The sequence below is a fragment of the Oncorhynchus mykiss genome, chromosome 13 (genome assembly GCF_057628025.1).
Source record: "Oncorhynchus mykiss isolate SJ-2025 chromosome 13, ASM5762802v1, whole genome shotgun sequence".
Taxonomy (NCBI): Eukaryota; Metazoa; Chordata; class Actinopteri; order Salmoniformes; family Salmonidae; genus Oncorhynchus; species Oncorhynchus mykiss.
In genome coordinates, this window is record NC_143034.1 from 38540799 (window position 1) to 38565460 (window position 24662).

At 41.1% G+C, this 24662-nt stretch overlaps 1 protein-coding gene and 1 long non-coding RNA gene across 11 annotated transcripts; one reads left to right on the forward strand and one right to left on the reverse strand.

The window, feature by feature from the left end:
- The first annotated feature begins 1525 nt into the window (after positions 1–1525).
- Positions 1526–8117, forward strand: LOC149978878 (uncharacterized). Of its 10 annotated transcripts, none has more exons than XR_016485874.1 (5): positions 1612–1761; positions 3237–3262; positions 4361–4508; positions 5263–5379; positions 6933–8117. XR_016485874.1 is itself a non-coding variant. In XM_090196147.1 (5 exons), exons 2-5 carry the CDS (start codon positions 3246–3248, stop codon positions 6961–6963), a joined length of 306 nt encoding a protein of 101 aa, XP_090052273.1. In that variant the 5' UTR covers positions 1644–1761; positions 3237–3245; the 3' UTR covers positions 6964–8117. The 10 variants fall into 10 exon arrangements, 2 of the variants coding, with proteins under 2 accessions (XP_090052272.1, XP_090052273.1); XM_090196147.1 differs by having other exon boundaries at positions 1644–1761; positions 4361–4501; XR_016485871.1 differs by lacking the exon at positions 3237–3262 and having other exon boundaries at positions 1526–1761.
- Positions 7925–11885, reverse strand: LOC149978879 (uncharacterized). The gene is made up of 3 exons (XR_016485879.1): positions 11745–11885; positions 10274–10327; positions 7925–9570 (listed from the first exon to the last, which is right to left on the reverse strand). It is a non-coding gene; the product is annotated as an uncharacterized LOC149978879 (long non-coding RNA).
- Between the last annotated feature and the right edge of the window lie 12777 nt (positions 11886–24662).

Consider the following 24662-nt stretch of genomic DNA (forward strand, 5'->3'; position numbering starts at 1 on the left):
GAACTCTGGAGCTCTGTCATAGTGACCATCGGGATCTTGGTCACCTCCCTGACCAATGTCCTTTTCCCCGATTGCTCAGTTTGGCCGGGCGGCCAGCTCTAGGAAGAGTCTTGGTGGTTCCAAACGTATTCCATTTAAGAATGATGGAGGCCACTGTGTTCTTGGGGACCTTCAAGGCTGCAGACATGTTTTGGTACCCTTCCCTAGATCTGTGCCTCGACACAATCATGTCTCAGAGCTCTATGGACAATTCCTTCGACCTCATGGCTTGGTTTTTGCTCTGATATGCACTGTCAACTGTGGGGCATTATATAGACAGAGAACCTTTCCAAATCATGTCCAATACATTGAATTTACCACAGGTGGACTCCAATCAAGTTGTAGAAACATCTCAAGGATGATTAATGGGTAGAAGATGCACCTGAGCTCAATTTTGAGTCTCATAGCAAAGGGTCTGAATACTTATTTAAATGTTTTTTATATTTTTATTTATACATTTTAGAATAAGGCTGTAACGTAACAAAATGTGGAAAATGTCAAGGGGTCTGAATACTTTCCGAATTAACTGTATAAAGGCTTCACACTCTACTTAACCATGTGTGAAGTGTTTAAGGATCAGTCAGTCAAGGTTCCATTATAATCAGGATAATTACTCTGGATAATTGAGGGTCAATTATTCAATCAAAGATAACTACAAATAATGATACAATTAATTTCATTGTCATATTAAGACAAATTGAAATTCATACCCTAACACACTAAACTGCAGTGGGTAAGAGGAGCCATTAGACTGGCATATTTGATATTCTGAAGATTTACAACAGGGAATCACACAGTATCCCTCTGGAAATCCCAGCTCTCCCTCCCTCCCTCTCGTTTGATGATCTGCAATGCAGTGCCAGGTCTTCCACCCTCCTCCCCCTTCTTCTTCTTGGGCAATCTTTGCAGTGCCAAAATAGGGGTCTGTCCTGAGCTGTGCAGACTGTCAACTAAGCATGCCATTACAGTCCTACTCCTCCCACTCCTGCCATTTCCTGCATCTCATTAAGTATTGGCTGAAGCCACAGCTCCCTCTAGAGAGCACTATGTAGCCCCTACAATTACAGCGGTTTCTATTACTAAATGCACAAGGTGGACTAACAAAAGGTGTCATAGCTGATAGTGAGTGTAAAATGATACATTTCTGAGCATGGTGGGTTCTAAATATGCTTTGTCTAAGTGTTTGTGTCGCTTTTGAGCCAGTAGAGCACATTTTAGTCAAATATTTCCCCCGGGATAAAGAATGTAGTGAAAGTGCAATAATAACGGTGTTGGAAATTAATGGTCAGATATTCTTCCACCAGAAAAGCAAAGATTCCGATTGTAAGTGAACTTAAGTTAGATGATCCAACTATGTGCCCACTTACTGTGGGGACATGACAGTTTGGCTGACCTCTTTATACATTGTCCAATGGTTGTGCTTTTTATATTGGTCAAGTGCCGGATGTCATGGCAACTGGGCCCATGTGGTCGACCCCGATTGGCTGGCTGGCCGGGATCATCCGTTGCTGTTCGCAGTGAGAATTGCTGAGTGGACCCTCCTTTTTAAAGCCCCCTCCCTGACTCCCCCGTGGAGTTCATGGCCTCCTATTATTTAGCAGATTTGTTTTTGCATCCTGGTTGAACCTTCTAGTTTGAGAGGAAAAAAACTCTATCGGGATCATATATGTGCCTTTGCAGGGACGCGGGGGGCATAACCTAACAAATGTGTGGGGTCAATTGGTAAGGACTGCTTTCCGTTTGTTATTCCTCCAGAGGTAGGAACTTTAGGCGAGTACTGTAAGTCGTGTGCCGAAAGAAGAGTGGAAGTTGACTGTGTGGCTTTAAAGAGGGGTAGCTTGGGTGTGGATATGGTAGCAATTGGAGTGTCTCACCTCCATTTTAATACTTGAACTCTTAACTATTGCTCAGGAGTTAGACCCTCTCAACTCCTCATGTATTTAAGGCAAGTGCTAATAACTTGTAAGAAAGTAATGGTGGTATTTGGGTAGTTTTCATGCCAAACACAGACTATGGTATGTTCTACTTTGAAACGGTATTCTCAATAGATATTTTAGGGCCATCATTTGGCTATAACTGTATTTGAACTCTTATCAGTGTTTTGGAATTGAAAAAAGAAACCACTTGTGTATTAATCATTTTTGGATGAATGGTTCTTTAGCTACCAATGAGGAACATTTTAAATGCTATTGAAGAACATTTGCTAAGAGTGACAGTGACAGCCTGGTTGGTGATTAGGTAAATGCTTTAAGATTTGCACAGACACTAAAGTGAGCTCCTCTTGCTAGTTGCTACAGGGCGGACAGGAGGGAATAACGTCTGTTATCTGGCTTACCTGACTCGGGACTGGTCAGTAACAAAATGGCAAGATTTCAGCTCTCAGGTTGGGGGGTGGAGATGTAAACTGCATAATAGCAATCTCCTCACACTTGCAAGTTGAGAGGGGGCACTATCAGAGCAGAAAGGACAAACTGGATGTATAATGTGGAAATAGAAGGGTGTGGAAATATCCATTATCAACAAGGAATGTTCTAAGTGAAGAAATGAATGGAAGAGGAAAATATTTTTTCGCACTTGTTGGTGAAATGTTTTGGATTTCTGACACTTTGAGCAAGGACTATGACATTTATTGGACAACTACTTGAAACGACCAGAGACACTTACCTAGATGTCATGAAGAGATCAAGAACAGTTCAGAGGGATCGCACATAGGCTTCAATAAAACATGATATCGGAAGAGGCTCCTGAAGCGTTAGGACACTGAAAAATTAAACTCATTTTGAATTGAAGACACCCCATCTCCAAACCTTGTACCACTTGAGAGGACAGAGAAAGGGGAAATATATCCTCTTTCCATAAAGCTAATGAAAAATGGTGATGGTGAGGGGAAGAGGGAGCGGGGATGGGTGCACTGAACAAACAACGTTGCTCTCGGTACATTTAACATCAAGCCCGCAGAGTGACAACAATGGCTTCAACAAGGCCCTACCACATCTAAACATTGCTAGATTTCTCTCTGACCAGTTTAGCCGCGCTCGACCAGCAAAAGTCGAACAATTGAAAGTTGTATATTTTCCATCATGCTCAGCAGTCAGAACTGGGGCTGCGAGGGGTACGACACTCGGCGTAAGAAGGTTGCTATGGTGCTTCGGTGAGGAGTTTTACTAGTTGAGGTACTGTTCTGGTTTCTTTTTCAGGCTTACTTTATGGAAGCCTGCCACAAGTGAGTACAATTTAGATGCCATAGTAACACACTGTGTTTCCTCCAAGTATTCAGGTGTTTAAGCTGTGCATTTTTTAAGGATAAGCAAGAAAATAATATTCTATTAGTCTAAAATTCATACGGAAAAAAAGGCTGGTGACATAGGTTTCAGAGGAGATGAGATTGATGTGTCTGCATAGGCATTCCGTAACTTTACGGTAAACCCAAGAGTGTTGGTCACATAAAGGTCAATAGTTCAGGTTATGTCAGCCACATTGTGCATAGTATGTTCTTTGCATAATCACATGCACAGACAAGTTCATTGGGGGCAACTAAACAAGTACAACACCGAAAGGGACACCCACACTTTGCAGCCTAGCAAATACCTTTTATGGTTATGTAATGTAATATATATGTTAAATCACGCTAACAGTATATTTGGCTTGAGATCACATCTTGATCAAAATTGCAAGTTAGCTGCTTGCTGTATAGTCTCACCTGAAGGGCTGCAGATAATTGACAAAGTGGTATTACTTATCTTCAACATTAGTGAGTTTTCAGGATCACAATATGATTATGTGAAAGGAGATCCAATCATGTTAATTTCAAATCCATTAACTGGCAGCAGGGCCTTTACTCAGGATGAATGATTAAGTAAATATGATTGCAAAATTGGGGGCCAATTTATTATTGACATCTGTACTTATGAATGATTGCGCATTTTATCTGTGCAATGATCTAGGTCAATACTGCCTAAAAGAAAGAAAACAGGCATTTCACCTTCAAACCTCAAGCCTAAAAGAGTATTGACCATCTCTTTCCATGTATTGACCAGATGTTAAATTCGGAACCAGTAATAGTTGGTGAGGTTTGAGTTATTAACATGGTGAGACAAGCTTCAAAGAGAAATCCTCAACAGAGAAATGGCATGCATGACTGTATGAGATAATTTTCTTCTCCTGTATTATGGCATTACTATAACAATGGACAACCTCTAGTGCAGATATAGTCAGTCATGCAGTCAGTTACAGTCAAGAAGTTAGCGGTCATATCATGTACACCGTGCTTATATAATTGTGCTGTATAAACTAGTGGATTAAGCTGTTGCCATTCCCCTAGGTTTCCCAAGGGGACGCTACTGAGAAGCTGGCTCACCAAGTCCCGGCCCAGACTGCTGCTGCTCATTGCGGGGTTGAAAAGGCCTCAGGTGACCCTCATGCGGAGGAAAAGGATGAAGCGCACGAAAGTAGCAAAGGCCACGTAAGCGGTAAATATGGCTAGTGTTGGATGTAAGAATAAACTCCCTCCCCTCCCATCAAAACGGATTATTCTTAATAATTATACCCATCACAAAAGAACACCCAACCCCAACAGTTGAGGTTGAGGAACAGTTTTTGGTCTAAGGAAATGAGAGTGTGTTGTGTGCAGTCTTCTGACATGTAATAGAAACTGTTAATACTAATCATAAATTAATTTCTAAAGGGATACACAGTAACACTTGATTTAAAGATGACAGTGAAAATTCTTTATAACTTGATATAAGCATGTAGGAGCCATTGAGACGTGTTATTATAATGTCTATTTATGTATCAGATCTTCAAGTGACAACATTTTGACAACATTTTGTCAGGATCATTACTAGATTATATAAGACATAAGGAGGCCAAACATGCTTCTGAGAAGTTTTGCATAATGTGTTATACCTGTTGATGTATAGTGTGACTAGATAAAATATTTTTAACTGTACACAAAGTAGTTCATATTCGGCTTAATAATTTAGAGTTCTGTGATGCCTACCTGTCGGGTTTCACAGCCAGTCAAGAAAAGAGAAAGAACTCAAGAGCAATTGCGCACAACACACTTTCCTGTCCTCGAAATTCTGTAGAATGGTTACCCAGCAGAGGTTCCAATCTTGCTCCAACGACAGACCACTGTTTACTGATACTAATATGCCATTCGCTCAGTCTACTGGTGTACCACAGGGGTCAGTCTTGGGGCCAACCCTGTTTTCTATTTATCAGATCATGCATCGGCCACTTGGACACTGAAAAACTGGTCCAAGCTATCATTTTATCTAGGCTGGACTACTGTAAAGTTATCCTCACTGGCTCTCATGATGAAACCATCAACAAACTAAGGTCAGTCCAGAATGCAGCAGCTCATGTCAATTAACAAATGGCACTCAACATGACCATAGGCTATGTTCGGAATGGGGAACTACATGCTAAATACTTGCATACTACATGAGCATGCACATTGTACTAAACATACTACATACGGTAATAAATATGGGGAGGTAGTCCGTGTGGGATTTCAAATGCTAATGTTAGTCCAACACCTAGTTGCTGTTGTTCTAAAATCACTAGAGTGTTATTTTGAATATTGTGATTTCACCTTAGAGTTACCTGGAGTTAGTACCTTGCTAGTAGGCTAGCTTGGGCTACAGCTAGCGTCCCATTCTCATGACTGTTTGATTTCAAACATCAGAATACTATCGCAATCACTCATTAAGTGTTGGCTGCTAAATATGTCAATCAGATTTGAGACAAATAGGGGCATACCTTTGGTGTTAGCCACAATCCCTTCCTCCAGTAATGCCTTCTGGGATAGAAATGGACACTCCTGTGATAGTGTACAGTGATCTCATACAATAAATAGCCACTTTGATTTAGCCATAACATGAAAAAAAAATAGGTTTTGCTCCATACCCCATTCAGTTTTCCAGTCGTTTGATGTGTCTCCCAGAGGCAAGTTTTACAACATACAATGGGGATAGACAGATACATGGCTAAATCTAAACATTGTTACAGTGTCATATTTACATTTGAGGCCCAGTTGTCATAAACAGTTTTACTTTACTTGTAAGCTCTTACAAAAACTTGAATTGGAGAATCTCCATTGATCCCCATATTCAGCTTGTACTCTTGATGTGTGCCCTCTGCTGCTCGAGTCTCTGGTACTGTACTCATCTGTGCGACCGACCTCCGTGGTAGAAAATATATCTAATTTTGAGAGCTGCAATTCTTACATCATCAGATATTCCTTGCTGTTATTACATTTTGGGGCAAATGTTGTATGACATCCTGATCTGTCAACCATACGTAAATAAACATACTACCCAGCATACTTCGTACACTGCAGCCAAACATACTATGTTGTAGTCATAGCGAGTATGTAATTCTGAATACGGATATAGTCTATAGGATAGGATAACACTACACTACAGCATAGTGAAGATAAGATGGGGTGCAGTAGTTAAGTAAATCAATTTGAAGGCTTCAAAAGGTCAGCACCCCCCCCCCAAACCTACATGTCAGATTTTTGGTTGGCTATAAGATCTAATGTACAGGACCAATCAGATAGCCTCTTAAGAACTTAATTCCCACCAGCAGCATAAACTCCAATGCTAGTGGCACACTAATGATCTGGTCTGTTGCCTCTGTAATCATAATTTCCCATTGGAAGCGGTCAGCATATTTCAACCTGGATATATTGTATAATTTACAATTGCCTAACTAACCAAATTGTGTCCTTTGTTTTTTCCATTTCCTTTTTGTATTATCTTGATACATTATGGTTACCGTATCTAAATTAATATTGAACTATATAGGCCTGTTATAGCAATTAGTCAGTTAATTTGTCAAAATACTAATTATGATCAAATTGAAAACACATGTTCTTTGTCTTACAGAACCTGCAATCGAATGCCGCATTTCAGTTGAGGCTTTGGCAAAGAGGATCTCCCCGCCTGAGTTAGATATGAAAGACGAAGACCTGGAAGAATTACGTTTTGAATCTTTGTCAAAGCAACGAACTAAAAGCCAAAGCAAACAGAAAAGGGGTTTAGCGTCTTTTGTGAAAACAAGGGACCTGCAACAGAGATCTAGACCCCCTGATTAATCGAGATCTTCTCCTACACACCCATTTGTATATCTCTTCAAATACAAATTTGTTATGGTTCATTATAGTACAATGAGTGTGACTTGTACATTATTTACATCCAGTGGCATACATTTAGTTTAATAGAACTATCGCTGTGTTCTTAGGATAGATCTTTTCCAGTCAGAGAATGATTTGTTTCACATAAGCAAATTTGTGTTTGAGTGGGTGAATAAGAAAATAGTGCCTCTCCGTGGCTAGCAGGTGCAAATATCTAAACCCACAGTAGGTGCACACCATTAATGCAACTCTGGGCCAATGAAAGGGTCACCATTAATGCAACTCTGGGCCAATGAAAGGGTCACCATTAATGCAACTCTGGGCCAATGAAAGGGTCACCATTAATGCAACTCTGGGCCAATGAAAGGGTCACCATTAACAATCTGACCCTGATCCTTTTTCTTTATTCTACATAAACCATCCAAGTGACTTAAAAGGAAAAAAAGAGGTTAAACCTTGAGGTAAACATTCAAAAATCTAATTGTATTGGTCACATACACATATTTAGAAGATGTATTGCGGGTGTAGCAACATGCTTGTATTCCTTTACAAATAGGTGACAATTCAAGGCAACACTATTACACTCAATTCATAAAGCCTACTTTACAGTGTCATGGACAGGACATTTAAAAACATTTTTTTATTGCCAAACATATTTTCTTACTACATTGCCTATTGTATTTAGGTGAATGACAAGCTTTCACAAATCAGGTCTCATAAAATAAACCGCTTAAAAGATCATATGACACTGCAATGTATTCTTTATTGGAAAGGTTTCAAGTAAAGCAAGTTCATATTTTGGTTTATTTTACCAACCCGAGTGATACTTTTTAAAATCAGATAATTAATGACATAAACATTACAATTACTTAACCTGGCTAGAAAAAAAAAGTTTGCACCATTTGAAAGTTATAGTTAAACACAATTCACAATTTTATAGATTTGTTTGTCTTACTTTTGTAATCATTGTCATTTTTGCTACCATGAGATGGAAAGCACAATGTCTCACCATACAAAAATATAAGTATAATTTTTGACAATGACAGCAATCTTTGAATATTATAAATGATATTGTTAATTTATCATGGTTACACTTTATACTAAGTTAGCCCATTTCACATGTAAATACATTAACTTTCGTTCCACAATCTTCACAAAGGACAAAATTGAAATAGTCAATTATAGCAGAGAATTACTAAACTCGAGTTCAAGCTCAACTTTGATTTGAACCATCCACATTGAAATTCCCCCAACAATGTGTCACTCAGTGGAACATCAGCTTTGTTACTCATGCTGTAACAAATGATGACTCCTTAAAACAATCAACTGACAACTTAATAAAGTGTGACCCGGATACATTCTTATGGATTAATACACAGTAGCTTTGTTTCCATGTGTATTTGTTCTGTAAACTGTACTTACAAAATGCACCTTTTTTAAAAAAAAATACTTTATTTTATGCAAATGATCTACAGGGTGGAAGGGAACTCTGCACCAATCAGTGTTACCCAAAACTTGGTCTAGGAGAACTGTTGAGTATGCTGGTTTTCCATCAACCCCCATTATATTAGTTGTTTTTATTTGAACTGTTGATGGCTTGGCTGGGTCTATTGTTGCTCAAACGAGTCTCTGAATGGTTGGCTTGTAAAAGAAACCAGCATTCAAAACAGTTCAGGTTGTGGAAGCATTGAAAAAAATAAACCACAGATTTGGAACATCCTGTTGAAATGCAAGACTCAGTAAGAGACAACTTTGCAATTAATGGACAACACATATGGCTAGTAACTCCGGTGAGAATAGAGAAACAAAACAGAACAGCAGCATTAGTGTCACTTTGAGAATATAGGAAAGTGATGTCCCAACTTTACTCCCGGAGGACCATGGATATAGTAGTTTTCATTTGAACAACTCATATGCATTTGTTGCTGCCATTAACACTACCAATGTATGAAGCTTAAGCTCAATTCAGAAACTAGTGGTTACAAATATACAGCACTAACCTTACAATGACTGTTCAGATTGACTGTGCAAACTGTACCAATGTGGTCCACATACAATATTGTGCATTAATTAGGTTGTGTACTATTTTGGTCCCTTGTGACACCACTCATTAGTGCAGAGAAAAGGAAGAACTTCACACCCCAGTTTTTTGCAGAGCCAAAACTCTTGAGGAATACACGCTTGTGGTAATGTAGTGCATGCAGAAGAGAATAGTTTAGCCCCATACTTGATGGCACTTGGCTTGGGTGGCTTGGTTATTTTGCAGTGAGTTTCTGCTGAATGAGTTTATTTGAGAAGCTCTTGTTCAGAGACGGACGGTTTGAGGCAATCCAATGCTTGGTTGAAGTCGTCGGCAGAGACCAAAAGAGGGGTATCCTCTGTGTCCAGACCTGAGTGAAAGAGGGAGGGAAAGAAATGGAGGGGCAGGGGAAACAAAAAGGGGAGAGAATATAGGAGAGTGAAAGAGATAAATAAGTCCCTATTGCACTTGTCACTGACGCTTGAGGTTGCCATAGGGCTCTAGGAACTGAGACGGTCATCTCTTAAAATACTATTAACTGTAGATATGATTGGTATTTAGAAAGGATGATATGAAAAAATGGTATTTTATATATTACCCAGTACATCAATTATAATGGTTTAAGTTTTTGTGGACTGAACATTTTGCACTGTAGTAAAAACTTCAACAAAAAAATGACTGAATGATCTTGTAATTTGTGCCCATGTGTTGCCAAAATAAAATACATTCATGTTTGTTTCTACATGAGGGGGTTGTAGGGATAGAACAAATGCAAGAACGCAGCAGATAAAAAATGGTTTCATAGCAATGAGACTGGATTTTATGCACATTATTTGGGTAGATTGTCCACATTGATCTTACAACTCCAAAAGGTTTTCAATAAATGGACAAGATAAAGATACCATTGAAGAGCATGACGGTTGACGGTCAAATCATTTGAAAATACAACAGTTGTTCTTTAATATTTAAATGTAAATCATTCTAAAGAAGAACTGTTGTATTTTCAAATGATTTGACAGTTTGTTTAGCCCACTCATTTAAAAAATATATATATATATATATATATATTTTACCTTTATTTATACAGGTTTTTCTCATTGAGATAATATCTCTTTTCCAAGAGAGACCTGGTCCAATAGCAGCAGGGGGGACAAGGTTTCAGATTTTTAAAAAAGTACATACACTAACGCAACATTAAACAAAACTATAAACACACATACAGTACAACAAAAACATTGTACATTAAAAACACAAACATCTTGACTAAAAACAGCTGGCCTAAAAACAATTACACTCTTCTATGATATATACATCAATCAAGTGTTTAAAACTCCACCAACCAAACTAGATCATCACATTTTCAAATGTTCATGACAGAATTCCAGGACCACGGAGCTAAGTAACTAAAACTATTTCTACCATGTCCTGTTCTAATTTTTGGTACTGTTAGAAGCAAATCAGAATGGGACCATAATTGATATTTATTTACTGACCTGACCAAAAAAGAACAGAGATCAAATGGCATTTTGCCCAATATGGCCTTATAAATCAGTGTATACCAGTGTTTAAGCCTATGCAAGGTCAATGACGACCAGCCAACAGCGCTGTAGAGATCACAATGATGTGTTAGACGTGTCTGTTTTGTAATGAACCTGAGGGCTGCATGATACATTGAATCAAGTGCTCTCAGGGTAGTGGCTGAGGCCTGCATATATATATCATCACTAAAATCTAAAACCGACAGTAATGCACATCGTACCAGCTCCTTCCTGGCCTCAAAAGAAAAACAAGCCTTATGCCGGTAATAAAATTATATTTTCAGCTTGAGCTTCCTTATCAAGTTCTCCACATGCACAGTGAAGCTCAGCTTATCAACCCACACACACAAATATTTGTACTCATTAACTTGCTCTATAGTATGTCCAGCCAATGTAGCAATGACATGATTTGTAACATGCCTAGCATTTGAAAATACCATGCATTTTGTTTTACCTGAATTTAGAAGCAGCTTTAAATCATACAGATTCTGTTGTATGATGTTAAATGCTCTTTGGCATTTTCAAAAGATAAAGATAAACTACTACCACTTGAATAAAGTACAGTATCATCTGCATAAAAATTAACATCAGCTGTTTCAATAAGATCCCCAATGTTGTTGATATACAAAATGAAAAACAGTAGGCCCAAAATAGAACCTTGCGGAACACCTGAGCACACCTCTATGGACTCAGATTTACAAACATCTGCCATTACACATTGTGTATGTTTTGATAGGTAATTTATAAACCAATCTAGAGCATGACCAGTAATTCCACAACATTTTAACCTTTTCACTAGCACAGCATGGTCCACGGTGTCAAAAGCCTTCGGCAAATCAATAAAAACAGACACACAATGTAAGTTCTTATCAAGAGCACAGTGGATGTCATTTAAAGGCAATCATAATCACAGTTATCCATGCTTTTTTTACACCTTAAGGAAGATTTTTTAACAGACATTTACAAGGAAAATGCACACGTCTCCATTTATGAGGGCCAAACGTACCATCAGTGACACGTGCAATCTTCCTCTTAATGGCAGACAATCATGGCGTCGGAGCAGAGAGCATACATTTCCGCCCCTGTGAGCTGAGGAGGGCAGCGTTCCACTACATCCTGGAGACTGACGCTCAGGTCCACCTTGAACCTGAGAGCACAGAAATACACAGACACGCATAGCAATTCACATCAGGCATCACACACGTACTTTCTGACTATGGCCTTCAGAACTTGCAGCTGAGACTCTTCATCTTCATTGATCCCAACATACACCAATTTTTCAAACCTGAAAGTGCAGCAGATAAAACCATAAGGTCACAAACATTATGGAAAAGACAAAAAAAATGCTTTTAGAACAACAAAGTACAGTCATTGGTTGGCTTGTCCAAGATCTAAATGTTGACTTTTTCAGAAGGTACAGATGAAGTCGGAAGTTTACATACACTTGGGTTGGAGTCATTAAAACTTGTTTTTCAACCACTCCAATAATTTCTAGTTAACAAGCTATAGTTTTGACAAGTCGGTTAGGACATCTACTTTGTGCATGACACAAGTAATTTTTACAACAATTGTTTACAGACAGATTATTTCACTGTATCACAATTCCAGTGGGTCAGAAGTTTACATACACTAAGTTGACTGTGCCTTTAAACAGCATGGAAAATTCCAGAAAATTATGTCATGGCTTTAGAAGCTTCTGATAGGCTAATTGACATAATTTGAGTCAATTGGAGGTGTACCTGTGGATGTATTTCAAGGCCTACCTTCAAACTCACTGCCTCTTTGCTTGACATCATGGGAAAATACAAATAAATCAGTCAAAACCTCAGAAAAAAATTGTAGACCTCCACAAGTCTGGTTCATCCTTGGGAGCAATTTCCAAACGCCTGAAGGTACCACGTTCATCTGTACAAACAACAGTATGCACATTTAAACACCATGGGACCACACAGCCGTCATACCGCTCAGGAAGCAGACACATTCTGTCTCCTAGAGATGAACATACTTTGGTGCGAAAGGTGCAAATCAATCCCAGAACAACAGCAAAGGACCTTGTGAAGATGCTGGAGGTAACAGGTACAAAAGTCTCTATATTCACAGTAAAACGAGTCCTATATCGACATAACCTGAAAGGCCGCCCAGCAAGGAAGAAGCCACTGCTCCAAAACCTCCATAAAAAAGCCAGACTACGGTTTGCAACTGCACATGAGGACAAAGATTGTACTTTTTGGAGAAATGTCCTCTGTTCTGATGAAACAAAAATAGATCTGTTTGACAATAATGACCATCATTATGTTTGGAGGAAAAAGGGGGAGGCTTGCAAACCGAAGAACACCATCCCAACTGTGAAGCACGGGTTGACAGCATGATGTTGTGGGGGTGCTTTGCTGCAGGAGGGCCTTGTGCAATTCACAAAATAGATGGCATCATGAGGTAGGAAAATTATGTGGATATATTGAAGCTACATCTCAAGACATCAGTCAGGAAGTTAAAGCTTGGTCGCAAATGGGTCTTCCAAATGGACAATGACCCCAAGAATACTTCCAAAGTTGTGACAAAATGGCTTAAGGACAACAAAGTCAAGGTATTTGAGTGGCCATCACAAAGCCCTGACCTCAAGCCTATAGAAAATTTGTGGGCAGAACAGGAAAAGCGTGTGCGAGCAAGGAGGCCTAAAAACCTGACTCAGTTACATCAGCTCTGTCGGGAGGAATGGGACAAAATTCACCCAACTTATTGTGGGAAGCTTGTGGAAGGCTACCCGAAATGTTTGACCCAAGTTAAACGATTTAAAGGCAATACTACCAAATGCTAATTGAGTGTATGTAAACTTCTGACCCACTGGGAATGTGATGAAAGGAAATAAAGCTGAAATAAATTCTTCTCTCTACTGACATTTCACATTCTTTAAATAAAGTGGTGATCCTAACTGACCTAAGACATGGAATTTTTACTAGGAATAAATATCAGGAATTGTGAAAACTGAGTTTAAATGTATTTGGCTATGTTGTATGTATAAACTTCTGACTTCAACTGTATGTGAGAATGCTATTCATTGACTACAGCTCAGCGTTCAACAACATAGCACCCTCCAAAGCTCATAAATAAGCTAAGGACCCCGGGACTTAACTTCTTATGGCTGCCATCCCGTTAATGCAGGGGTGTCAAAGTCAAATGGACGGAGGGCCAAATAAAAAAATCAGCTACAAGACGAGGGCCGGACTGTTCGAATGTTCATTGAAAAATTTTTAAATGACGCATATAGTCTAGTGAACCTAATTGAACCTACTGAAAACCTAACAAATATATTACAATATGATCAGATAAATAAAGCAATATTTTCTTATGGCTCTGTCAGTAATCTTTAATTTTCAACAGACACAAAAGACAAATTTCCTTTATATAAATATCCCCATAACATGAACATTAAATGAAAGAAACCGGTATTCAAGGCACCATCAGTAGACTATATTTTCTATTTTAGCAAAAGTGGGCTAAATTTACTTCAAAGAAAAAACAATAATAGCAATTTTCTATCATCCACTCAACTGAAATATTTTTAAAATATAATTGGATTGAAATACAAAAAAATAAAGTGCAAAAATCTATTAATCAAAAACAACACTTTGTTTAAGGAGAAGTAACATGCAGTGAAAACAAATATTAAATTTTAACTTTTAAACTTGAACTGAGTAAAAACTCTAAATATGTGATTGCACAGTAATGTTCACTTGTTTGAGGTTGAGGGTGATACTTGGTGGTGTCCCATCTTTTCCACAAGTTCATCAATGTTCGGGGTAAGGCTCTGAGCTGAAGAAATCCTCAGAATTGAGTGGAGGTGTTCAGCAGTAAGTCGACTTCTGTGTGATGTTTTGTTCAGGTTCATCAAAGAAAACAGTTGTTCACACAGGTATGTGCTGCCAAACATAGACAACGTTTGAGCAGCCTGGATGCGCAGCTGGGGCATTGTGCCGGGGAGGAAACGGGCGAACTCCGCAGCACCCACTGCCGCATATTTTGCCCTCAGTGCATCATTGCATTGGAGGTCAATCAACTCCATTTGGAGGTTTGGTGGTGAGCTTTCCACGTCAACAGCAAATGGGTTACCGAGCAGTTCCAACCTGCTTTTTTGTGCTTCAAAGTCAGCAAATCGGCGTCGAAAGTCAGCGGCAAGCATACCTATTTTATCAGCCAACTGTGTGCTCGGGAACGCACTGGTAGAGAGCTTCTCTTTCATGGTCTGGCAGCTGGGAAAGTGGCTCAAATTTTCTTTCCGCATCTGCGTCTCCCACAGAGTCAGTTTGGTTTTAAATGCCTTCACTGTACTGTACATATCAGAGATGACACGATCCCGACCCTGCAGCTGCAAGTTTATTGCATTCAGATGACTCGTAATGTCACACAGAAAAGCCATTTCACACAGAAACATTTCGTCTCGGAGTTGTGTTGTGTCTTTCCCTTTGCTGTCCAAGAACAGACAAATCTCCTCACGAAGCTCGAAACATCTTTGAAGCACCTTTCCCTGGCTTAGCCATCGCACCTCTGTGTGATAAGGCAAATCACCATGCTCCGTTTCTAACTCCGTCAGAAATGCCTTGAACTGGCGGTGATTCAAACCTTTGGCTCTGATAAAGTTAACTGTGCGCGTGATGATGCTCATTACATGCTCCATTTTCAAGGCTTTACCGCACAACGCTTCCTGGTGTATGATACAATGATAAGCTGTCAGCTCACCTGTCGCGTTTTCCTCTTGCATCTTTTCCCGTATCTTCGCCACCAGTCCGCTCCTGTGTCCACACATCGCAGGTGCTCCGTCGGTTGTCAAACCCACGAGTTTTTCCCAAGGCAGCTCCATCTCATTTACACATCTTGACACCTCTTCATACAAATCATGCCCCGTAGTTGTGCCATGCATAGGACGTAAAGCCAAAAACTCCTCTGTCACGCTTAGGTTGGAGTCCACTCCGCGGATGAAAATTGACAACTGGGCAATGTCAGAAATGTCGGTGCTCTCATCCACAGCCAAGGAATATGCAATAAAATCTTTTCCCTTTTTCACAAGCTGCTCTTTTAGATTGATGGACAACTGGTCTACTCTCTCGGCAATGGTGTTTCTGCTCAGACTCACATTTAAAAAGAGTTGCCTTTTTTCTGGGCAAACTTCGTCACAAACTTTAATCATGCAGTTTTTGATGAAATCCCCCTCCGTAAATGGCCGGGCTGATTTAGCGATCTCTTCTGCCAAAATAAAACTGGCCTTGACAGCAGCCTGGCCTTGTGATTTGGCTTTTTTGAACAGAGCCTGTCGAGATTTGAGGCCTCGTTTTAATTCCTCTGCCTTTTGTAGCCTTTGTTCCATGTCCATATTCTTGTTTTTGTCCGCGTGTTTCGTTTCATAATGTCGTCTCAGATTATACTCTTTCAGTACCGCCACACTTTCTCCACACAGAAGACACACAGGTTTTCCAGCTACCTTCGTGAACATATACTCCGACTCCCACCTTGTTTGAAACCCCCGGTTCTCAGTATCCACCTTCCGTTTTGCCATTTTTGATGGGTATCTGAAAGTTAATTTTACTGTGATGCTGACGACTGCTGTGCCAATAAATATTGAAATGAAGCAGCCTACTGCTCGGTGCGTCACCTTTGCATTGTGGGAAATGTAGTATTGGTGCGTGTAAAAGATCTGCGGGCTGCCGGCTTGCTGCGGGCCGGTTCTAATAATAAATCAAGATCATCCCAGGGGCCGTAAAAAACCTTCTTGCGGGCCGGATGTGGCCCGCGGGCCTTGACTCTGACATATGTGCGTTAATGGGATAATTGTCATCAACAACCGTTGAATTACATAGCGCCACATTCAAATAATATTACTAAAAATATTTATATTCATGAAATCACAAGTGCAATATAGCAATGCAGGTGTTAATCCACCTGTCGTGTCAGATTTTGAAAATATGCTTTACAGCGAAAGCAATCTAAGCGTTTGTGTAAGTTGATCGATCGCTCGACAAAACATTATGTACACCTAGCATCAAGTAGCTTGGTCACGAAAACCAGAAAAGCAATCAAATGAATCATTTACCTTTGGATGTTTTCACTCACGAGACTCCCAGTTACACAATAAATGTTCCTTTTGTTCCATAAAGATTATTTTCATATCCAAAATACCTCTGTTTGTTTGGCGCGTTTTCAGAAATCCACAGGAAAGAGCGATCACAACAACGCAGACAAATTCCAAATAGTATCCGTAATGTCCACAGAAACATGTCAAACGTTTTTTATAATCAATCCTCAGGTTGTTTTTAAAATATATAATCGATAATATATCAACCGCAACTGTCTTTTTCATTCGGAAAGGGAAAGGCAATGGCTGCACAAACTCTGTTATGCATACAAAACGCTGCTGGTACCTGGCCATACAATGACGCGATGTTATCCTTCTCACTAATTTTTCAAAATAAAAGCCTGAAACAATGTCTAATGACTGTTGACACCTTGAGGAAGCAATAGGAACAGAAACCTGGTTGATATCGCTTTAAATTGAGCAAAGGCAGACTATGGAACATGGAGTTTTCAAAATATAAGCCTTCCTGGTTTCGCCTGCAGTATCAGTTCTGTTATACTCACAGACAATATTTTGACAGTTTTGGAAACTATAGAGTGTTTTCTATCCAATATTTATAATAATATGTACAGTGCCTTGCGAAAGTATTCGGCCCCCTTGAACTTTGCGACCTTTTGCCACATTTCAGGCTTCAAACATAAAGATATAAAACGGTATTTTTTTGTGAAGAATCAACAACAAGTGGGACACAATCATGAAGTGGAACGACATTTATTGGATATTTCAAACTTTAACAAATCAAAAACTGAAAAATTGGGCGTGCAAAATTATTCAGCCCCTTTACTTTCAGTGCAGCAAACTCTCTCCAGAAGTTCAGTGAGGATCTCTGAATGATCCAATGTTGGCCTAAATGACTAATGATGATAAATACAATCCACCTGTGTGTAATCAAGTCTCCGTATAAATGCACCTGCACTGTGATAGTCTCAGAGGTCCGTTAAAAGCGCAGAGAGCTTCATTAAGAACAAGGAACACACCAGGCAGGTCCGAGATACTGTTGTGAAGAAGTTTAAAGCCGGATTTGGATACAAAAAGATTTCCCAAGCTTTAAACATCCCAAGGAGCACTGTGCAAGCGATAATATTGAAATGGAAGGAGTATCAGACCACTGCAAATCTACCAAGACCTGGCCGTCCCTCTAAACTTTCAGCTCATACAAGGAGAAGACTGATCAGAGATGCAGCCAAGAGGCCCATGATCACTCTGGATGAACTGCAGAGATCTACAGCTGAGGTGGGAGACTCTGTCCATAGGACAACAATCAGTCGTATATTGCACAAATCTGGCCTTTATGGAAGAAGAAAGCCATTTCTTAAAGATATCCATAAAAAGTGTTGTTTAAAGTTTGCCACAAGCCACCTGGGAGACACACCAAACATGTGGAAGAAGGTGCTCTGGTCAGATGAAACCAAAATTGAACTTTTTGGCAACAATGCAAAACATTATGTTTGGCGTAAAAGCAACACAGCTGAACACACCATCCCCACTGTCAAACATGGTGGTGGCAGCATCATGGTTTGGGCCTGCTTTTCTTCAGCAGGGACAGGGAAGATGGTTAAAATTGATGGGAAGATGGATGGAGCCAAATACAGGACCATTCTGGAAGAAAACCTGATGCAGTCTGCAAAAGACCTGAGACTGGGACGGAGATTTGTCTTCCAACAAGACAATGATCCAAAACATAAAGCAAAATCTACAATGGAATGGTTCAAAAATAAACATATCCAGGTGTTAGAATGGCCAAGTCAAAGTTCAGACCTGAATCCAATCGAGAATCTGTGGAAAGAACTGAAAACTGCTGTTCACAAATGCTCTCCATCCAACCTCACTGAGCTCGAGCTGTTTTGCAAGGAGGAATGGGAAAAAATTTCAGTCTCTCGATGTGCAAAACTAATAGATACATACCCCAAGCGACTTACAGCTGTAATCGCAGCAAAAGGTGGCGCTACAAAGTATTAACTTAAGGGGGCTGAATAATTTTGCACGCCCAATTTTTCAGTTTTTGATTTGTTAAAAAAGTTTGAAATATCCAATAAATGTTGTTCCACTTCATGATTGTGTCCCACTTGTTGTTGATTCTTCACAAAAAAATACAGTTTTATATCTTTATGTTTGAAGCCTGAAATGTGGCAAAAGGTCGCAAAGTTCAAGAGGGCCGAATACTTTCGCAAGGCACTGTACATATTAGCAACTGAGACTGAGGAGCAGCCCGTTTAGTTTGGACAACTTATTCATCCAAGCTACTCAATACTGCCCCCCAGCCATAAGAAGTTAACACCTCCTTCTGCAACTAGATCCTGGACTTCCTTATGGGCCGCCCCCAGGTGGTAAGGGTAGGTAACAACACATCTGCCACGCTGTTTCTCAACACAGGGTCCCTCAAGGGTGCGTGCTCAGTCCCCTCCTGTTCACTCATGACTGCACGGCCAGGCACGACTCCAACACCATCAATAAATTTGCCAATGACACAACAGCGGTAGTCCTGATCACCGAAAATGACAAGACAGCCTACAGGGAGGAGGTCAGAGACCAAGCTGTGTGGTGCCAGGACAACAACCTCTCCCACAACGTGATCAAGACAAAGGAGATGATTGTGGACTACAGGAAAAGGAGGACTGAGCACGCCCCCATTCTCATCGACGGGGCTGCAGTGGAGTAGGTTGAGAGCTTCAAGTTCCTTGGTGTCCACATCACCAACAAACTAACATGGTCCAAGCACACCAAGACAGTCGTGAAGAGGGCACGACAAAACTTATTCCCCCTCAGGTGTCGGAATAGATTTGGCATGGGTCCTCAGATCCTCAAAAGGTTCTACAGTTACACCATCGAGAGCATTCTGAGTGGTTGCATCACTGCCTGGTATGGCAACTGCTTGGCCTCCGACCGCAAGGCACTACAGTGGGTAGTGCGAAAAGCCCAGTACATCACTGGGGCCAAGCTTCCTGCCATCCAGGACCTTTATACCAGGCGGTGTCAGAGGAAGGCCCTAAAAATTGTCAAAGACTCCAGCCACCCTAGTCATAGACTGTTCTCTCTGCTACCGCACGGCAAGCGGTACCGGAGCGCCAAGTCTAGGTCCAAGCTTCTAAACAGCTTCTACCCCCAAGCCATAAGACTCCTGAACCTCTAATCAAAGGGCTACCCAGACTATTTGCATCCCCCCCCCCCCTTTTACACTGCTGCTACTCTCTGATGTTATCGTCTATATACAGTAATTTTAATAACTCTACCTACATGTCCAAATTACCTCAATTACCTCGACTAAACTGTGCCCCCGCACATTGACTTTGCACCAGTAACCCTAATGTATGTAGTCTCGCTATTGTTATTTTACTGCTGCTCTTTAATTACTTGTTACTTTAATTTTTTATTCTTGTGTATTTTTTTTATTTTAAACGGCATTGTTGGTTAGGGGCTCGTAAGTAAACATTTCACAGTAAGGTCTACAACTGATGTATTCAAATAAAATAAAATGTCATTGGTCACATACGCATGGTTAGCAGATGTTAATGTGAGTGTAGCGAAATGCTTGTGCCTCTAGTTCCGACCATGCAGTAATATCTAACTAGTAATCTAACAATTTCACAACAACTAACTTATACACACAAGTGTAAAGGAATGAATAAGAATATGTACATATGGATGAGCGATGGCCGAACGGCATAGGCAAGATACAGTAGATGGTGTAGAGTACAGTATATACTTATGAGATGAGTAATGTAGGGTATGTAAACATTATATAAAGTGGCATTTTTTAAAGTGACTAGTGATACATTTATTACATACAATTTTTTATTATTAAAGTGGCTAGAGATTTGAGTCAGTATGTTGACACCAGCCAGTCAATGTTAGTGATAGCTGTTTAACAGACAGATGGCCTTGAGATAGAAGCTGTTTTTCAGTCTCTTGGTCCCAGCTTTGATGCACCTGTACTGACCTCGCCTCCTGGAAGATAGCGGAGTGAACAGGCAGTGGCTCGGGTGGTTGTTGTCCTTGATGATCTTTTTGACCTTCCTGTGACATCAGGTGGTGGAGGTGTCCTGGAGCAGGTAGTTTGCAGGTAGTTTGCCCCCGGTGATGCGTTGTGCAGACCTCACTACCCTCTGGAGAGCCTTGCGGTTGTGGGCATAGCAGTTGCCATACCAGGCGGTGATACAGCCCGACAGGATGCTCTTGAATTTGCACCTGTAAAAGTTTGAGTGTTTTTGGTGACAAGCCAAATTTCTTCAGTCTCCTGAGGTTGAAGAGGCGCTGTTGTGCCTTCTTCACCACCATGTCTGTGTGGGTGGACCATTTCAGTTTGTCCGTGATGTGTACGCCGAGGAACTTGAAACTTTCCACCTTCTCTTCCTCTGTCCCGTCGATGTGGATAGGGGGGTGCTCCCTCTGCTGTTTACTGAAGTCCACGATCATCTCCTTTGTTTTGTTGACGTTGAGTGTGAGGTTATTTTCCTGACACCACACTCCGAGGGCCCTCACCTCCTCGTTGTTGGTAATCAAGCCTACCACATTAGTGTCGTCTGCAAACTTGATGAATGAGTTGGAGGCGTGCATGGCCACGCAGTCATGGGTGAACAGGGAGTACAGGAGAGGGCTGAGAACACACCCTTGTGTGGCCCCAGTGTTGAGGATCAGAGGGTTGGAGATGTTGTTCCCTACCCTCACCACCTTGGGGCGGCCCGTCAGAAAGTCCAGGACCCAGTTGCACAGGTTGGGGTCGAGACCCAGGGTCTAGAGCTTCATGATGAGTTTGGAGGGTGCTATGGTGTTAAATGCTGAGCCGTAGTCAATGAACAGCATTCTCACATAGGTATTCCTCTTGTCCAGATGGGTTAGGGCAGTGTGCAGTGTGATTGCATTTGCGTCGTCTGTGGACCTATTGGGGCGGTAAGCAAATTGGAGTGGGTCTAGGGTGTAAGGTAGGGTGGAGGTTATATGGTCCTTGACTAGTCTCTCAAAGCACTTCATGATTAAGGAAGTGAGTGCTCAGTTACCTTAGCTTTCTTGGGAACAGGAACAATGGTGGGCCGCTTGAAGCATGTGGGAATAGCAGACTGGGATAGGGATTGATTGAATATGTCCGTAAAAACACCAGCCAGCTGGTCTGAACATGCTCTGAGGACTCGGCTAGGGACGCCGTCTGGACCGGCAGCCTTGCGAGGGTTAACACGTTTAAATTATTTACTCACGATGGCTGCGGTGAAGAAGAGACTTCAGGTTTTGGTAGCGAAAAAGTTGTTTAGTTTGTCTGGGAGCAAACCAGGAAGGCTTATATTTTGAAAACTCCATGTTCCATAGCCTGCCTTTGCTCCATTTAAAGCGATATCAACCAGTTTCCTGTTCCTATTGCTTCCTCAAGGTGTCAACAGTCGTTAGACATAGTTTCAGGCTTTTATTTTGAAAAATGAGTGAGAAGGATAACATCACGTCATTGTATGGCCAGGTACCAGCAGCGTTTTGTATGCGTAACAGAGTTTGTGCAGCCATTGCCTTTCCCTTTCCGAATGAAAAAGACAGTTGCGGTTTAGTTTGTCTGGGAGCAAGACATCGGTGTCTGCAACGGGGCTGGTTTTCTTTTTGTAGTCCGTGATTGACTGTAGACCCTGCCACATACCTCTCGTTTCTGAGCCGTTGAATTGCGACTCTACTTTGTCTCTATGCTGACGCTTAGCTTGTTTGATTGCCTTGTGGAGGGAATAGCTACACTGTTTGTATTTGGTCATGTTTCCGGTCGCCTTGACCTGATTAAAAGCAGTGGTTCGCGCTTTCAGTTTTGCGCGAATGCTGCAATCAATCCACAGTTTCTGGTTGGGGAAGGTTTTAATTGTTGACGTGGGTACAACATCACCGATGCACTTGCTAATAAACTTGCGCGTACACATCAATGTTGTTGTTCGATGCTATCCGGAACATATCCCAGTCCACGTGATCGAAGCAATCTTGAAGCGTGGAAATAGATTGATCGGACCAACGTTGAACAGACCTGAGCACGGGCGTTTCCTGTTTTAGTTTCTGTCTATAGGCTGGGAGCAACAACATGGAGTCATGGTCAGATTTGCCAAAAGGAAGGCGAGGGAGGGCTTTGTATGCGTAGGCGGAAGTTAGAGTAACAATGATCCAGTATTTTGCCAGCCCGGGGTCACGCATTCAATATGCTGATCAAATTTAGGGAGCCTTGTTTCAGCAGATTAGCCTTGTTAAAATTCCCAGCTACAATAAATACAGCCTTAGAATATGTGGTTTCCGGTTTACATATGAAGTTCTTTCAGGGCCGTTGAGGTGTCTGCTTGGGGGGGATGTACACAACTGTGATTACAATCAAAGACAATTCTCTTGGCAGATAGTGCAGTCGGCATTTGATTGTAAGGAATTCTAGGTCAGGTGAACAAAAGGACTTGAGTTCCTGTATGTTGTTATGATCACACCAAGACTTGTTAATCATAAGGCATACTGCCCTTCTTCTTACCAGAGAGATGTTTGTTTCTGTTGGCGCGATGCGTGAAGAAACCAGGTGGCTGTATCGACTTTGATAACGAATCCCGAGTGAGCCATGTTTCTGTGATACAGACAATGTTACAATCTCTGATGTCTCTCTGGAAGGCAACCCTTGCTCAGATTTCTTCTACCTTGTTGTCAAGAGACTGGACATTGGCTAGTAGTATACTCGGGAGCGGTGGGCGATGTGCCCGTCTACGGAGCCTGACCAGAAGACCACTCCGTCTGCCCCTTCTGCGGCACTGTTGTTTTGGGTCGCCTGCTGGGATCCGATCCATTGTTCTGGCCGGTGGACCAAACAGAAGATCCGCTTCAGGAAAGTCGTATTCATGGTCGTAATGTTGCTCTTATATCCAATAGTTCCTCCCGGCTGTATGTAATAAGACTTCAGCTTTCCTGGGGTTACAGTGTAAGAAATAATACATAAAAAACAACATACTGCACAGTTTCCTAAGAACGCGAAGCGAGGTGGCCATCTCTGTCAGCGCCGGATGTATATCTCTGTTGGCGCATATGACCAATAAAAATTTGACTTGACCTACTTTTTCCACGAAATAGACGGACCAAGTGAGAGATACGATCCCTTATTGATGTCACTTGCTAAATCCACTTCAATCAGTGTAGATGAAGGTGAGGAGACAGTCTAAAGAATGATTTTTAAGCCTTGAGACAATTCAGACATGGATTGTGTGTGTACGCCATTCAGAGGGTGTACGGGCAAGACAAAGGGTTTAAGTACCTTTTAAAGGGTATGGTAATAGGTGCCAGGCACGCAGGTTTGTGTCAAGAACTGCAACGCTGCTGGGTTTTTCTCCCTTAACAGTTCCCATGTATATCAAGAATGGTCCGTCACCCAAAGGACATCCAGCCAACTTGACACAACTGTGGGATACATGGGAGTCAACATGAGCAAGCATCCCTGTGGAATGGTTTCGACACCTTGCAGAGTCCATGCCCCAATGAGCTGTTCTGAGGGCAACTCAATATTAGGATGGTGTTCCTAATGTTTGGTATACTCAGTTTATAGGCAAGCCAGCAACAAATCAACTATTTTAAATACTGAGACCATTCTAAGAACAGGCAAAGACGAAATAGTTATGCAACATATCTATGATTAGTGAATTAGATCGAGATGAACTTCTTTCACTAGCCAGGCAGCTAACAGGCAAGAAAGCTAGGAGTAAACAAACAATGAGGTAAGTATAATCAGACAGCATTACTGTCAGTATAAGAATGTCGGGTAACAAATTAGTGGCAGAATAAGTATAATTTGTTGCTGTGACAGCCAAATATGTTAATAACGAC

Bases quoted from the DNA above. Each gene is read 5' to 3' on its own strand.
- LOC149978878 (XM_090196146.1), top strand. The intron at 4,502-5,262 runs GTAAGCGGTAAA...TCTATTTATCAG, and splicing joins ACGAAAGTAGCAAAGGCCAC to ATCATGCATCGGCCACTTGG. The intron at 5,380-6,932 runs GTCAGTCCAGAA...TTTGTCTTACAG, and splicing joins GAAACCATCAACAAACTAAG to AACCTGCAATCGAATGCCGC.